The sequence below is a fragment of the Myotis myotis genome, unplaced genomic scaffold, assembly GCF_014108235.1.
Source record: "Myotis myotis isolate mMyoMyo1 unplaced genomic scaffold, mMyoMyo1.p scaffold_m19_p_10, whole genome shotgun sequence".
Classification (NCBI taxonomy): Eukaryota; Metazoa; Chordata; class Mammalia; order Chiroptera; family Vespertilionidae; genus Myotis; species Myotis myotis.
The window spans coordinates 16,214,238-16,231,028 of record NW_023416314.1 but is presented as its reverse complement, the minus strand read 5'-3'; the positions used below and the strand labels follow the sequence as shown (position 1 = coordinate 16,231,028).

General features: G+C 37.4%; 1 protein-coding gene and 1 long non-coding RNA gene across 2 annotated transcripts in view; one reads left to right on the top strand and one right to left on the bottom strand.

Annotated features, from left to right (window-relative positions):
- Positions 1 to 886: 886 nt before the first annotated feature.
- Positions 887 to 16,791, bottom strand: part of TMEM123 (transmembrane protein 123) — a 47,518-nt gene continuing 31,613 nt past the window's right edge. The window contains exons 3-5 of the mRNA XM_036324580.1: positions 6,860 to 7,198; positions 5,334 to 5,487; positions 887 to 3,219 (exon numbers count right to left, since the gene is read on the bottom strand). Coding sequence (XP_036180473.1) covers positions 3,195 to 3,219; positions 5,334 to 5,487; positions 6,860 to 7,198 — 518 coding nt within the window. The 3' untranslated portion in view covers positions 887 to 3,194. The remainder of the gene's footprint in view (positions 3,220 to 5,333; positions 5,488 to 6,859; positions 7,199 to 16,791) is intronic.
- LOC118664468 lies at positions 7,195 to 8,979 on the top strand. The gene is made up of 2 exons (XR_004970323.1): positions 7,195 to 8,363; positions 8,687 to 8,979. It is a non-coding gene; the product is annotated as an uncharacterized LOC118664468 (long non-coding RNA).

Here is a 16,791-nt window from a genome sequence, read left to right as displayed (position 1 = left end):
TCTGAGCATTTTTTTGTATGCGTAACATACTTTAATTTTTAAAAAGTTAGCTGAAACTTAAAAGGTGTTTCCCCACCCCCTGTACAGATGTACTCTTTATTACATCTTCTCCCATACCATTGGGTCAAAAGCAAGACATATTCTATGTCTAAAGTTGGTGGGGGTGTAAACTCTGCCCAGAGTGAACCAAACAAGGGTGGGGAGGGAGGAGGAATTGTGTACAAATATTATAACAGGGTACTTTTTTATTAGCTAAAGGATTTCCTGAGGACTGTATCCTTTCCCCCTGATTACCTTATAACATTTGCTATTCTCAGGTAGTTAAATTATGTCCAGTTTTAAAGGAAAAAAACCCTACTTGAATACTATACATTAATGCATTTGCAGTTGATTTATATAGGATATGGTAGTTTTTTTTTTTTTTTTTTTGGATATGGTAGTTTTTTATTTCTGCTAGGAACATTATCCTTTTAAAATTTACCCAGAATACAGAAGTGGCTTCAAATGAAAATTTTTTGAGCAGTGCTTCTCAAACTTTGGTGTTCATCAAAATCACCTGGTAGGATTGTTAAAACACTGACTGCTGGGCTCCACCCCAGAGGTTCAGTTGACTTTCAGTTTGGGGCTCAAGAATTGGCACTCCTAACAAGTTTCCAGGCGATGCTGTTGATGGTCCAGAATCCAAAGGTTTCCTTAAACCAGCGGTTGCCAACCTTTTGGACCTCACAGACCACCAGTGGTCCGCGGACCACTGGTTGGCGACTGCTGGTCCAGATAACTTCATTTACAGTGTCAGTTTAGCCCCAACAATCTGATTTTTTACTTGGGGCTTTTCTTATTGTTAATTTCTCTTGAGTATGATAAAAATGAAGCAAAACCACACATATAAAACTCTTGAAGAAAATTTTATTCTAAAAATAGATCTTAGTAACAATGAAATACCCAAAGCTGGTTATTATAATAAAAAGGAAGAGGAATTCACTTTAAATGTTTCTTCTGAAAAATACAAAATTATCATTGTAATATACTGCCAACTCTCATTTATCTGTATTTGAATTTATTTATTTTATGGATTAATGAAAATTTTAAATCGTTGATTGGATTCTGCCTAATATATACATCTGGATTGCTTTTATCTTCAAGTTAAATACATTCTCAAAGAATGCAAACAAAATTGAACATTTGCTTTAAGGAAACATAATTAGGAAAATAATTAGGAAATGTGCTCCAAAGCAAACTATTGGCTTGTATCCCCGTTTCTCCCAATTTTTGCACATAACCAAAAAAAACCTGACTGTACTGAAGTACTGGTATTTAAAAGTAACAAATTATACAACTTATATACAGAGAAAATTCAACTAAATTATTTCAAACCCAAAGCACAGGGAACTAAAGGCATATAACATTTAGTACTTAAAAAGTGGTTTTATATCTTCAAAGTGCTAAAGAAAGAAGTATTCAAGAAAATTCTAGGCCTGTCTACAAAGTTCTGGCTGATTTCAGTACTGAAATATCAAGAACAAAGGGGACAAAACAACTTAAATTTAAAAGGCCCTTATTACTATTAAAGATGAGTTAGTCACATACAACTTACCTATCAGCCCACATTTTTCTCAAACTAATGTAAACACATGCTTTTCATAATATTTCTTCCATATTGCATGTGTTGCATACATCCTGTCATATCCATACTTTGGATATTTATCATCCACATTCATCACATCAATTGGCCATACTGCAGTGAGCAGAAATGACCCTTTTATATAAAAATTTGTATATGGCATTCTCCATAAAGCAAAAGCTGGCCACAAAAGTTATATTTAATTTCTATTAAATGCAGGTTCATGTTTATTAGTATATCTTAGCTCATTTTTAGACTGTTAGAAATTGGTATGATTTACTTTGACTAATCTAAGAAATGCTATCTTATGACTAAATACCTCTTTTGTCTTGACCCTGAGTTTTGAGTGCTGGAAATATAAACTGGAAAAGTGAAAACACTCAAATGTTGGCTAATATTAGTGTCCCCACAGTACTATGCTTTTTCTCTCCACTAACAATACATCTAAAAGTGCCTCCTCTTCAGCAAAAGAGGAGTGGTGGGAAAAATACCCCAATAAGGAATTCCTGTTTTAAAATTATTCCAAAATACATTGGTGTTTTAATATAAAAATGCAGTTTCCCCAAACTTTTTACAGTGCAGAAAAATATAATATTTTCATCTTATAGGTTTAGTAGCTTGAGGGGGGCTCTACAATCCTTGGCTTGAGGAACAGATTAATCTACAGTCCTGACTAGACAGAGTGCTAAATGTTATTTGGAAATCATGTAAGGGACTTTTATTTTAAAGTTACGTGTGTTTATGCTGCATTAAACATTTCTATATATTGAAAGCTCTACATATCTTTAAATATTCACTAAACATGTAATTAATAGCTGGGTATAAAAAAAGCAATTTCCAGTGGTGAGGCTATTCTCACAGTAGCAAATAATCTAACTTATTTAATACTAACAAAGTCTTTAAAACACTATCACGTTAAACGCTGCAGTTTGCTGAAATCACAGAGGGAAAAAAAGATAATTATATCAACTGCTATTGAAAGCTTGAAAGGAGTTTTTAAAAAATATACCGGCTAACAGGGTTAAGCCCCAGTAAGGTTTCTGTTTTTATTTGATTTTTTTTTTCGGGTGTGTGCATTTTGTTTCTAAACCAAGTATTATGCTTTAAAACACAAAATACTGATGCTTTCTAAAGAGACACAAACTAAAATCATGCTTATGACCTGGTTTACTCGTAACTTTTCTGCTATGTGGCATTAGTGAACTATATCCAGCTCTGAAGAGCACTGAGTTCTAAAGACAGTCAACATCCTGAGTGTTGTGACAAGCTCCTATTTGATATGTCTTCCAGTTACTGGCCCTATGTGACCAATGCCACAAGAAAAATGCGACAGGACTTGTCTTATATATTTTCTAAAAGTGAATATAACCATTGTGTTAACTGTACGCTCCAAATGTTCATTAAAAACCCAAACCAAACCTTTTTTACCTTTAGTAATCATGAGGAATATTTATGTAATACATTGTACATTATGTGCATGACCTGTTGTTCATACTATTTTAAAAAAGAGAATATTGGCTTAAACTAATCGATAGGGTTCATCAATCTTCTTTCTGTTGGTCCTTAGATTTTCTTAAATGATGGCATCATGTTCATCACTGTAATACATCAAAAGTTAAAGTTACTTTGTTTTGTATCAAAACTACTTATAGATTCATATTTTTAAGTAAAGTAACAAATAATTTCAAGTTTCAGAATCAAAATGAATTGTGATTCCTTTAAGTAAAAGTACCTGGTATGCTCTAGTGGTTAAGGATTCAAGCCGGGGTTCAGGTTGTCAAACAAGCCTAAACTTACATCTCTGCTCGGCCTCTTAGGGCTGTGTGACTTTTCACCAGTTAGCTATTATTACCTTCTTTAAAAAAGGAAACCACCATATTTCTTGAGCATTTACTATGTTCCAGACGTTATACTACAGACATTACATCCATAACTCAGTTCATCCTCATAGTAACTCCATGCAGAGGATACTTTTATTTACTTTATTCACGATCCCATTCTGCAGAGGATCCGAAGCTAAGCAAGCACGTGAACTCTGGTCTTGACCACTGTGCACTGGGCTGCCTCGTTTATACAGCATGGGAAGGCACCCTGCTAGTCCACACAGTCAACCAGACTCAAACTAAGGCTGCCTGTCCCAAACCCCATGTCTCTCCACGCAACTCTAAGAAAGATAGGAGCAAACATTGTAATCCATGTCTTAATCAATTATTACCCAATAAATGAAAACTAGAAATGCTCATTAGTACTGTACAGAAAAGGTCTCAATTTCTTTAATGGGACAAACATTAAGTTCTTACTTAATTACTGGCTTTAAAATGCACAATTTTTTTTTCTACATAGCACTAAGAAAAATATAGCCAATTAAACTAAAACACAATGCTTTCTCATCCCATAGACTGTAAGATATATCCTAATTTCAGAGGTGTTAAAATATGGGGGTGGGGGTGGGGGGAAGGTGTACCTGAACTCAATTAAATATGGTATTATCATCTACTGGTTCCTACATGAAGATAAGACCCTTTTAGAGTCAAGCTCTGCTTCTGCCAGCACAGTGCCCTTTGTGGAGTGGGGATTCTGGACTCTGACTTACTCCACAGGGCACGCAGAATCGTGGTTATGTATGTGTGAGGAAAATTAGCCCATAAAGCTAAAATTGTGTATTTTGTAGTTAAATCAACTTAAAAGTACATTTTAATTTAACTGCTTTACTATTTTATTAACCTCAACTACATGAATAAATATTGATACTATAAAAATAAGTGGCTTTTGATTTGCTATCATCAAATGTGCTTTCTCTTTAACTGCTTAAATTTATCAAGAAAACAGATGATAAATATTTCTAGAAACACTTAAGTGCTTTTAAAAATTATTGCAAATTTCAAGGCTCAATCAGTCTTTCCCAACTGTCTCTTACGTGGAAAGTCTGCGTGGGATGCATACGCTTACGACTTAGGAAGAACAAATTTTGGGAAATGATCATCTATTCTATGGTATTTATATATATACACTAACATCAGAAGAATGAATTGGTACTTTACATATAAAACTCAAAAGAAAAACCCAGAAGGACTTTGTTGGCATACTGAAAGCTGGGAGATAATACCTCCCAAAATCCTAAGACCTGTACAGTTATACAAAGGGTGAACATGATTTCGTGATCAGGACTTGATAAAACAAACCTGAAAAATAGTTTTACTGCAGATAAAATGATAAAATACATTATGCTAACAACTCTTTTGATACAGGAATTTAGCAGGGGAGATGTGGCTGTCAGAAGAATTTCTTCAGGTGCTTTGCCTTTGTCATCGAAAGCAAAAACCATGTTTTTACCAAGTATGTTATTTTAGTGTTACTGACAAACACAAGAATGCTAGGCCAATAGCCGTATGAAATCTGATCTAGTACTTCTTACAAGTAGAGCTATAAGGAAGTAGAAAGCGTTGGCTTAACTTGGGTCTCTGATAACAAATGTATGACATTAATAAAATGTATTTTTATAGGTATATATATCAATTTTTGGGGTAAAAAATTATAATTAGAAGCGGTACACAAATAATTTCCTTTGGGTATAGAGGATTAATGGGAATATAATTCATAAATCTACGAATTTCTAATATCAGAGATGAACATTCCCCTATTACTGACATTCTGTCATGATATTTAAATACAGAAATAATAATTTAAAAAGTCCTAGGCAATCAAAACTCACATGGTTCTATACTGAATGCCTCTTCTTGAATAATACATTCTGCATCCAACGTAAAGAATAGATAACATTCCCAGTGTTAATGCAATACCACCGACAAAGCTGCCAATATCAAATTTTGATCCTTTATTTTCTTTAGAATTTATAGTTGCTGTGACTAGAAGAAAACAAAACAAAATAGGCTTTAGCGATTTTTAAAAACATAATGAACTAAAACTTTCTGAATCTCTATATAAGTGAACACTGAATTGGGGACAAGGGGGAATCTAAGCAAAGAATGTTGCTTTCCAGTGTGTCTAGCGAGTTGCTGGGCTCTAGCTTTCTTCAGTTTATCTAACACATCTCTTAATGAAAAACCTCCAGTGCCTGCAACCCCAGGATCTTAAGGTGTTTGATAGCACTGGACGTGGATGGTCTACCAAAAACTCAGAGAGAGCAAGACTTGGGGAGTTTTTATTTTATTTTATGAATCCTCTAAAGCAGCGGTCGCCAACCTTTTGGACCTCACGGACCACCAGTGACCACTGGTTGGCGACTGCTGCTCTAAAGAGTTCATGCCTTAACAAGCTGTCTGGAGAACACAGCTATAATCTGAAACTGGATCCAATCTGAATAAATGTTTCTAAGTGAAATTTCTTTTAAATACATTGGGAATCTAAACTATTTTGTTTTTAATCATGACAAGAGCCCAATATATTAAAGTTGATTTCAATACATAAATTGTAGTAATAAAGAAAACAAAATATGTAAAAACACATAAAAGAAACTAGAAAGCCTGCTATTTGTTCCAATAAGTGTAATCACTAGCTTTTAAATAGAACTTCAACACTGGATAACTTAAAAAGAGGACCTTCTTAAGGTTTTCGAATGCATGGTTTCACAGGCATTATATTTTCAAAAAAGCAAAAATTAAAGTGCTGAGACTCTGATACGACATACATGATTGAATCTAAGACCATCTTAAATAACTTTTTGGCACAAATTAATTGAAAACAAGGTTCACCATGATTTTGAAATCATGTAGACTGAGCCTGCCTAATTCCTTTCTACAATGAGGGCAGAGAGTTAAAGGTCTGATAAGTTTTCACATCATAATATAAAATCCGTTAGTATAAATTACTTATTCACAGATAGGTCTTATTTGGTAGGATTATGTTAGAAACTCATTTTTTAAAATATATATTTTATTGATTTTTTACAGAGAGGAAGGGTGAGGGATAGAGAGTTAGAAACATCAATAAGAGAGAAACATCAATCAGCTGCCTCCTGCACACCCCACACTAGGGATGTGCCTGCAACCAAGGTACATGCCCTTGACCAGAATCGAACCTGGGCCCTTTAGTCCGCAGGCCGACTATCCACTGAGCCAAACCGGTCAAGGCAGAAACCCATTTTTTTTTTTTTAAAGGGACAAGAGCACTGTGTCAACTCTATTCCTGATCTCTACAGCTAATTTATTTAATAGTAAATCTTTGCCTAAATTTCTGTATTTATTTTTTCAGGAGAAATAGGTCATTTTTAATACATACTTGTTACCGATGAAGAAACAGATGTCGCTGAACTGTTGTGGGTTGTGGCCATTGTGGATGTCGACATCTGGGATGTGTGTTGTGAAACACTTGTTATTTTGGGTGTAGACTTTAAGGTGGTGGAAGTCATATTTGCTGAGACCCCTTGTGTTGTCATCTGAGAAGTCGCTGTGGGTTTCAAGGTGGTGGCTGTCACGCTTCTTGAAGAAACTGGAGTTGATGGCTTTGCTGAGGATTTTGAGGTGGTGCTTGTCACTGGGGAAACTGGATTTGTAGATGGTTTCACAGTGCTGTGGGAAGATTCATTTCTATTGACGGAAGACACGAATGTGGTATTCCCTGGAAGGATATAAAAACAACAACATTAAAAGAGCAGAAGGGAGGGGCAGAAAGGCAGAGCAAGGAAGGAAGCGTACGATGTCAACTTTCCCCCTGCAGGCTTCCAATCCTGAGGTAGGCCGGGCTGGCAGAAAGGAGCAATTCCAACTTTGAATCAGTGTAGAGTTTTATTAGTTTGGTATTACTCTGGAAACGAGAGACATGCTACTAAATACAACTCATTCAGTAACGTGGACACACTCTGGGTAATACCTTAGCTAGTGTAGGTGGAGGGTGGAGCTGCCAGCAAAGGGGCACATGCAACACGTAGTTGTTGATGCTTAGTGTTACGGGTTGAACTGTGTCCCCCTCAAATTCATATGCTGAAGTCCTAACCTTAGGAGAGGACCTTATTTGGAGAGAGGGTCTTTACCAGGCAATCAAGTTAAAAAGATGCCATTAGAATGGTCTTTATAAATGGGGAAGTGGCGGTTAGGAAACTGGTGCCCTTATAAAATGGGGAAATCTTCACACAGGAAGAACACCATGTGATGATGAAGGCAGAGATCAGGGGATGCTTCCTTAAGCCAAGGACCACCAAAGATGCCCAGCACACCACCAGAACTAGGCAAGGGGCACAGAAGAGATTCACTCACGGCCCTCGGGGAAGGCCACCCTGCTGACAGTCCAGCTCCAGCCTGCGAGACAATGCATTTCTGTGGTTTAAGCCACCTGGCTTGTGGCCTTGGCTGTGGCAGCCCTAGGAAACCAACACGCTCAGGTTCAGTGTTTCATTTCTTACAAATGTGTCTCTTGGCAGCTGTATTCCCTAGTGGCTGTGCTGAGCTGGCTCCCATTACAGATCTTTGAAACGAATCACTGTGAGTTGAAGTAAGCCAGCCAATACTTGCCAAATCGTTCCCAAAACGTGGTTAGGTAAAACTTGAAGTCACCTATAGGTTTCAGTTAGACAATTTCTCAATCTTAACCCCTGGTTTCAACTAACCATCACAGGAAAACGAAAGGGCTGTAATAAAGTATCTGTGCACCATCCTTCCCCATCGTGCAGGATTCAGGAGGAAAAGAGGAACAAGATAAAGAATGTACGCCCGGATCTGAGTGATGTTTCGTCGCTGCTGTGAAAATACTCCAAACAGTCCAATCAGCTCTCCACTTCTGTTTTGTGGTAAGAGAACTATTCTCTGTACACAATTTTCTATGGTAGAACGGGAGCTTCCATTTATTGAGCTCTGCTCTGTATCACATGCTGGTGATGTTTTCCAGGCACGGTGTGTACAATAAGCTCAAGCTCTGGATCAGCTCAGCTGGGTTACCACAGACAGGCTCCACCTGAGATTTCTCTCCTTCCCCATCTACTTAAAAAAGGAATGTCACAAATACTTGGAAGAATTAACTGAGATCATTTGCGTTGAGCACTTGAGTACAGTGCCTGCTAGAGGACACGAACAATGAATGTTCTTTGTTTTATTAAATATCTCTCTCTTACAGAGCGACACTACAGTTCCCTACAGAAAGCTGGAGAGTAGGCATGGTCAGATCTCCTATTTCTATGGTTGTCATCACTGGAATAACACCTTATCTGAATAACATCAGATTGAAGAGGATGCTATTGGGGATATTTTCAATTCATGGATGTAAATATCCAAAAAGAAAAAAGTGATGCCCCAGGACTTTATTAACACCAGCCGGGCACCTCCTTCTTCTTACGGCAAGGCCCAGGGCACTCTGTAGCAGCCTGTTGTTTTTCCTAGTGCCAAGTAAAAGTACTCATCCTTTCAAAAGTCTGGATTTATACAACTGTCTTTGTATAACTCTGCTGTGCTGAAATAACTTTTCTTATTCCTATAACCTCGTGTCCAAAAATATCTAAGGGTCATTTCCCCCTTGAACCTAAATGTTTAAACTTAAGGATGACAATTTGTTTTCAGCAGGGCATCACATACACACTTAGTTCAACGTTGAAAATACATATCCAATTTAAAAAAAATTTTCAGTTATTTAAAAATGATGTAGTAGCTTTATATTTCCTATTACAGTTGTCAAAAATACTGAGCTATTTAAGGCATGGACCATAAATTTCTGGTGCCAGAGTTATTTTGAGGTCTGTGATTCTAAGCACAGCAGCCTGCAGCTTGAGGAAATTAAAATAATAACTAGCTCAGCGCATGGCTCTGGGAATATTTTTAAACACTGAGAACCTCTTTCCTATAGAGAAACTAAATATCAGTGCAATCCCTGAAATGCTCGTTATGTAGAAAGCAAAGAAGCCACCACACAATGTCAATAGACTCATCCCCAAAATTCTTCTGAATTCAAATTACCCGAGGACCCAAAATCCATAGAATTGAAAAAATCCAGGTTAAAAAAAAGAGACTCAAATAAAGAAAACGAGGCTTTAAAAAAATGTATCATCATAGAGAACTGTCCATTTTCTGAAAATCAAATATATTTTACAAGTTCCTAAATTTATAAATTAAAAAATATTTCCCCAAAGGAAAATAACTATATATATGAACACAGAAAAACAACTGGGGTGCTTTAAATAAGTTATAGCATATCGGCAATGCACTTTATTTCCACATTTTAGTTACACTATTATCCGCTTAACCTAAATCTTATTAATATAAACAGGTTTTTTTACTCTGGAAAGAACTGAAAGGGGTATTTTCAAAGTAATTATCTGCCTTAAGGACAGTGAGAACTAAAAACCGTGGGACACCGTCCAGATTTGTTAAAGGAAATTCAGCCTGAGATTCCCAGACTGAATATGGAATAAAGTCGCTGAGCAGAGAGGGTCAAAAGCAGCAAGGCTTTTCAAGGCGGTCAGGCTGCCACGAGACAAGGCCTGAGTTGGCTGGGGCTACGCAGACAGTGTCCAGGCTTTGTTATGTTTTTGCCATAGGTTCCATTCATTCTATTCCATACCCACCCTTAGTAACCCTGGCTAATTACAAAGAGAACATGAACCACAGTCACAGGGCATCGGGCATGACTGATATTATTTTCTCTCTGTTCCTGCTCAAAACCTTCCAAGCCTCTCATCCTGACCATCCTCACTCTCCACGCCACAGAATTCACTGTTCGCTATGTTTAAGAACACACTCCAGTTAGCCTGGCTCCTCACTACTCAGGAACCAGCCATGATCACCCCTCCCAACACTTGTTTAGTAATTGCAAGAACTATGCTGGCAGGCTCTGAAGACACAGAAAAGATGTAATCCTTACACGAAGGAGTTCATGGGTTAGGCTAGTAAGAAAGAAGAGGAAACAATACCATTACAATATGTTGTGTCAGAGACCAGTTCCATTTTCACCTCAGAAATCTCCCTTTTTATTGAAGACCGATTTATTTTTCATTTTTCTGCACTCTTAATTATATTACTAGTACCATTAAAATGAATATCTTGTTCAGTCTTTTCAATGGCATTAGCTGGTTAATAATTGCAAGAACTGCATCTTGTATTTTCATTTTGCTCTACAAAAGTAACAGGTGCAGTTTTAGAAGAATTCGATCATTTTTAGCATGTGTCCCACACTGTGTAAGAGACTATAGACAGGGAAGACCGCAGAGCTGTCTAAACTCTTCACCATGACAGAACGGCCCAAGTCTCCTCTGCTGCTTAATGTTCTGCCACTTCTGTCTGCCCCAAGAGGTCTAACTACTGACCTTTATCCTGGCATGAAGTTCATTTCTATGTTTCTTTGTTGCTTTTTCATATTAATTATTCCTCCTGAAATGTTTCCCACACATTCTCAGTCTGGTGAAATCCTATTAATGTTCAAGGGCATGTCTAGAAGTCACATTAAAGTTATATTAAATGTACTAAACAGGTCACTTAAAATATAAAGAGTATCAGACTGGATTAAGAAGAAAACACGAACTGTTTATAAGTGATAAATCTCAAACATAAGATCCAGAAAAGCTGAAAAGTACTGAAAGTAAAACTATAGAAGTTATATGACAAAATTACTAATCAGGAAAAAGGTGATGAGTGGTTCTGGTTCAAGATGGTGGTGTAGGGAGATACTACACTCACCTCCTTCCATTGATACACCAAATCGATAGCCACAATATGGTGAATTTCCTCTGAGGGGAAAAAAAACCCCTCAAAAACTAGCTGGACCAAACATTTGCATTACAGGGATCTCAGAAAGAGAAGAAAGGGGCAGAAAAATGATTGGAAAAAATAATGGCTAAAAACTTCCCTGCCCAGGGAGGAACAGGCATCTAGACACAGAAAGCTTAGAGTCCAAAAAAGATGAACCCAGAGACCCACTCAAAGACACACTGTAATTAATGTCAAAGGTTAAACACAAGGAGAGAAACTTAAAAGCACCAGGAGAAAAACAACTTGTTTTATACAAACTTTCTTCCCCTGCCCCTCTCCCTGGCAGTAATACTATCAGATTTTTCAGCAGAAACGGTGCTGGCCAGAAAGAAATGGCATGATACATTTAAAGTGCTGAAAGAAAAACTTCCAACCAGAATACTCTACCTGGCAAAGCTGTTCAGAATTAACGAAGAGATAGTTTTCCAGAAAAGCAAAAGCTAAAGGAGTTCTACACCGCTAGACTGGCCTTACAAGAAATGTTAAAAGATTTCTTTCTAAAAAAAATATATATTTTTATTGATTTCAGAGAGGAAGGGAGAGAAAGAGAGAGATAGAAACATCAATGATGAGAGGGAATCATTGATTGGCTGCCTCTTGTGCATTGGACTGAGACCGAAATCCAGGCACGTGTCCTTGGCTGCGATCGAACCTGGGACCCTTCGGTCTGCAGGCCGATGCTCTATCCACTGAGCAAAACCGGCTAGGGCGTTAAAAGATTTCCTTAAGCTGAAATGAAAGGGTGCTAACTAGTAACAGAAAAACACATGAAAGAATGAATCTCACTGGTAAAGTAAAAATTCAGGATAACCTTATATTGTAAAGGTGATGGTTTAATCACTTATAAATCTAACATGAAGGTTAAAAAAACAAAACTAGTAAAAATGTAAACACAATAATTAGTTGAGGATTACAAAAGAAAAAAGATGTAACCTCAAAAACAAGATATGGGAGCAGTGGAGAGTAAAAAATGCAGAGCTTTAGGATACATTCAAACTTAACTTATCAACTTGGAATAGACCAGCGGTTCTCAACCTGTGGGTCACAACCCCTTTGGGGGTCAAACGACCCTTTCACAGGGGTCGCCTAAGACCATCGGAAAATACATATATAATTACATATTGTTTTGTGATTAATCACTATGCTTTAATTATGTTCAATTTGTAACAATGAAATTGGGGGTCACCACAGCATGAGGAATTGTATTAAAGGGTCGCGGCATTAGGAAGGTTGAGAACCACTGGAATAGACTGTTTAAATATAGGTTGTTATATGTAAATCTCATAGTAACGAAAAAACAAAAGTAGATAAAAGATAAAGGAATCTAAGCATACCATTAATGAAAGTTTTCAGATCAGAGCAACATGAGAAGAAAAAAAGAGAGGCATTACAAAACAGCCATAAAACAACATAATGGCAAAAAGTCCATAGCTATCAATAATTATATTAAATGTAAATGACTAAATTTTTTCATCAGAGTGATTGAATAAATTGGAAAAAAAAAAGAGCCCCATCCATACTCTCCCTATTTCAGATGTAAGAACACACACAGACTGAAAATAAGGGGATGGAAAAAGATATTCCACATTAAATAGAAACCAAAAGAAAAGAGTAGCTAAACTTATATCAGACAAAACAGACTGTAAAACGAAGACTCTAATAGAGACAAAGATGGATATTACATAATGATAAAGGGATCAATCCAACAAAAAGATATAACAATTGTGTATATTTATACACCCAACATAGGAGCACCTAAATATATAAAGCAAATATTAACAGACCTAAATAGAGAAATAGACAGCAATACAATCTCAGTAATGGTAATTAATATCCCACTTGCATCAATGGATAGATCAATGGAACCAAAAAATCAATAAGGAAATATTGGCCTTAAACCATGTTAGATGATGGACTTAAAATATAAAACATTTCATACAAAAGTAACAAAATACACATTCTTCTCAAGTAGTCATGGAATATTCTTTAAGCTAGATGATATATTAGGTCACAAAACAAGTCTTAAGTTTAAGAAGACTGAAATCATATCTAGCATATTTTCTGTACATGTTATGAAACTACATATTAATTGTAAGAAGAAAACTGGAAAATTCAACAATATGTGGAGATTAAACAGCATGCTCCTGAACAGCCAATTGGTCAACAAAGAAATAAAAAAATACCTTGAAGCAAATGAAAATGGAAATAGAACATACCAAACATTGAAAGAAGTAATGTCAATGCTCCTCAAACTCTTTCAAAAGTTGAAGGGCAAGAAATGCTTGCAGCCCTGACTGGTTTGGCTCAGTGGATAGAGCGTCGGCCTGCGGACTGAAGGGTCCCAGGTTTGATTCTGGTCAAGGGCATGTACCTTGGTTGCGGGCACATCCCCAGTGGGGAGTGTGCAGGAGGCAGCTGATCGATGTTTCTAACTCTTTATACCTCTCCCTTCCTCTCTGTAAAAATCAATAAAAAAGAAAAGAAAAGAAATGCTTCCAAACTTATTTTATGAGGTAGCATTACTCAGATATCAACAGCAGACAGGATACCACACCAAAAAAGAAAAGTTACAGCAAATATCATTGGTGCACATAAACTTCAACAGGATACTGGCAAACCAAATTCAGCAGCACATGAAAAGAATCATTCACCATGATCAAGTGGGACTTATTCCAGGATGTAAGAATGGTTCAACATTCACATATCAATCAATGTTATATATTACATTAAGAAAATGAAGGATTGAAAGCATGTGAATAGATGTGAAAAAAAAAACACCCAAAACAACCTTTTGGAATAAATTCAACATGAATTTATGATAAAAACTCTCAACAAAATGGGTATAGAAGGAAGATAGCTCAACATAATAAAGGATACATATAACAAACCCAAAGCTAATATACCTAACGGTAAAAAGCTGAAAGCTTTTCCTCTAAGATCAATAATACAAAAAGATGCCCACTATCGCCATTTCTATTCAACATAGTACAGGGGGGTCTTGACTTACGAGTGTCCCAACTAACGAGTTTTTTGAGATACCAACTGTCTCTCCGCCGATTTTTTGCATTGAGTTGACAGAGTAATTTGAGTTAATGAGCTCCTTAACGAGCTCGGTCTCGGAACGAATTAAACTCGTAAGTCAAGGCCCCACTGTATTATAAATCCTAGCCACAGCAACCAGACAAAGGAAGAAAAAGAAGGAGGTAAAACTCTCACCATTTGCACAGCACCTGATACTATATCTATATCTATATACCTATACCTATACCTATACCTATACCTATACCTATACCTATACCTATACCTATACCTACATCTACATCTATATCTACACTTGATCTTAGCCAAAAGGCCGAGAAGCGATCTACATCTATATCTATCTGTATCTATATATCTATACAAAATCCAAAAGATTTCATGAAAAAAAAAAAAATAACAAAACTATCAGAACTGCCCTAGCCAGTTTGGCTCAGTGGATAGAGCGTCGGCTTGTGGACCAAAGGGTCCTGGGTTCGATTCCATTCAAGGGCACATACCTTGGTTGTAGGCTCCTCCCCGACCTGGGCCCTGATCAGGGTTCGTGCAGGAGGCAAACAATTGATGTGTCTCTCTCACATCGATGTTTCTCTCTGTCTTTCCCTCTCTCTTCCTAAAAATCAATGGAAAATTATCCTCAGGTGAGGATTAATTAACAAACAAACCAACAAAAAAAACAACCAGAAAAAAACCCCTATTAGAAAAAAAAAATTGAATTCAGTAAAGTTGAAGGATATAAAATAAATATACAGAAATTTGTTGCCTTTCCATACACCAGTAATGAAATGAGTAGAAATTAAGAAAACAATCCCATTTACAATTGCATAAAAAAGCAAAAATATACCTATAAATTTAACCAAAGAGGTGAAAGACCAGTACTCTGAAAACCATAAAACACTGAAGAAAGAAACTGAAGAGTGCACAAATAAATGAAAGGCTATACCATGCTCATGGATTAGAGAGACTAATATTGCTAAAATGTTCTCACTACCTAAAGCAATATACAGGTTCAATGCAATCCTTATCAAAATACCAATGGCATTCTTCTCAGAACTTGAACTAATACTACAATTTTTATGGGATCACAGAAGGCCTTAAATAGCCAAAGAAACCTTGAGAAAGAACACAGTGGGAGATACTACACTCACTATACTACAAAGCTACAATAATCAAAACAGTACAGCACTGGCATAAAAACAGATATATAGAAACATATGTAGATCAATGAAATAAAATAAATGCGGTCAGTTAATCTGAGACAGAGTAGGCAGAGGATATACAATTGGGTAAAGACAGTCTTTTCAATAAGTGGTGCTGGCAAAACTGTACAGATACATGCAAAAAAGTAAAACTGGATCACTTTCTTATACCACATCCTATATAATAAAAACCTAAAATGCAAATTGACCGGTGGAACGACTGGAGAACAACCAGCTGCTATGATGTGCACTGACCACCAGGGGGCAGATGCTCAATGCAGGAGCTACCCCCAGCCCGCAGGCCCCAGGTCAGCCAGGGCAGGTGCCAGTGGGGGCTCCCCCCCTCCCCTGATCACCCTGCTAGTCGCCCCACAGAGGGAGGTGACAAGTGGCGGCCGGGGGTGGGGCTGGTGTCAGGCTGGCCAAGGCAGGTGCCAGCACCACCCCCCCCCCCCGCCCCCCATCACCTCACAGATCAGCCCTGATCGCCAGCCAGGCCTAGGGACCCTACCCGTGCACAAATTTCATGCACCAGGCCTCTAGTACAAAAACAAACCAAAAAATGGATTAAAGTCTTAAATATAAGACCTGAAACCATAAAACTAGAAGAAAACATCGGAATAAACTCTTTGATCAATCCATCTTAGCAATTTCTTTTTTAATAGGTGTCTTTGGCCAAGGACAACAAAAGAAAAAAGCAAATGGGACTACTCAAACTAAAAAGTTTCTGCGGGGTGAAGGAAACCATCAACGAGCCTTACAAACTGTGATGGGCACTTCCTGTTTGTCCCTCCAGTTCTCTCCCTCCCTTGTCCCGCCTGCTCTCTGACCGGAGACAGAGCCATTATGAACTGCACTGACAGGCTCCCTTGCCACCGAGGCTTCTGGTTTGGTTCAGCCACAGAGAAAGCATCATTTGTTAATGCTGTATATTCCTCATTTTTATTAGCTTGTGTAACTAATTTAACTGAAAACACGGTGTATTTTACTGTGTGGCATTAGATCCAACCAGGAACAAGCTCACAAAGTCTCAAGCCCGGTCCTGTGTGCGCTAAAGCTATCTGTCCACATGCTATTTATTTAATCAGTATTTAAACGGTATTCATTCCGAGCCAGATTTGAACGCAGGCGGTTTGGCCACCACGCTGAAAAGCTTTGGTTGGGACGGGTGAATGATTGTGTCCTTGCCCCACTGTTGACTTTCACTAAGAATAAGCTGGTCATGGATTTTAGGTAGAAAAAGTAACAA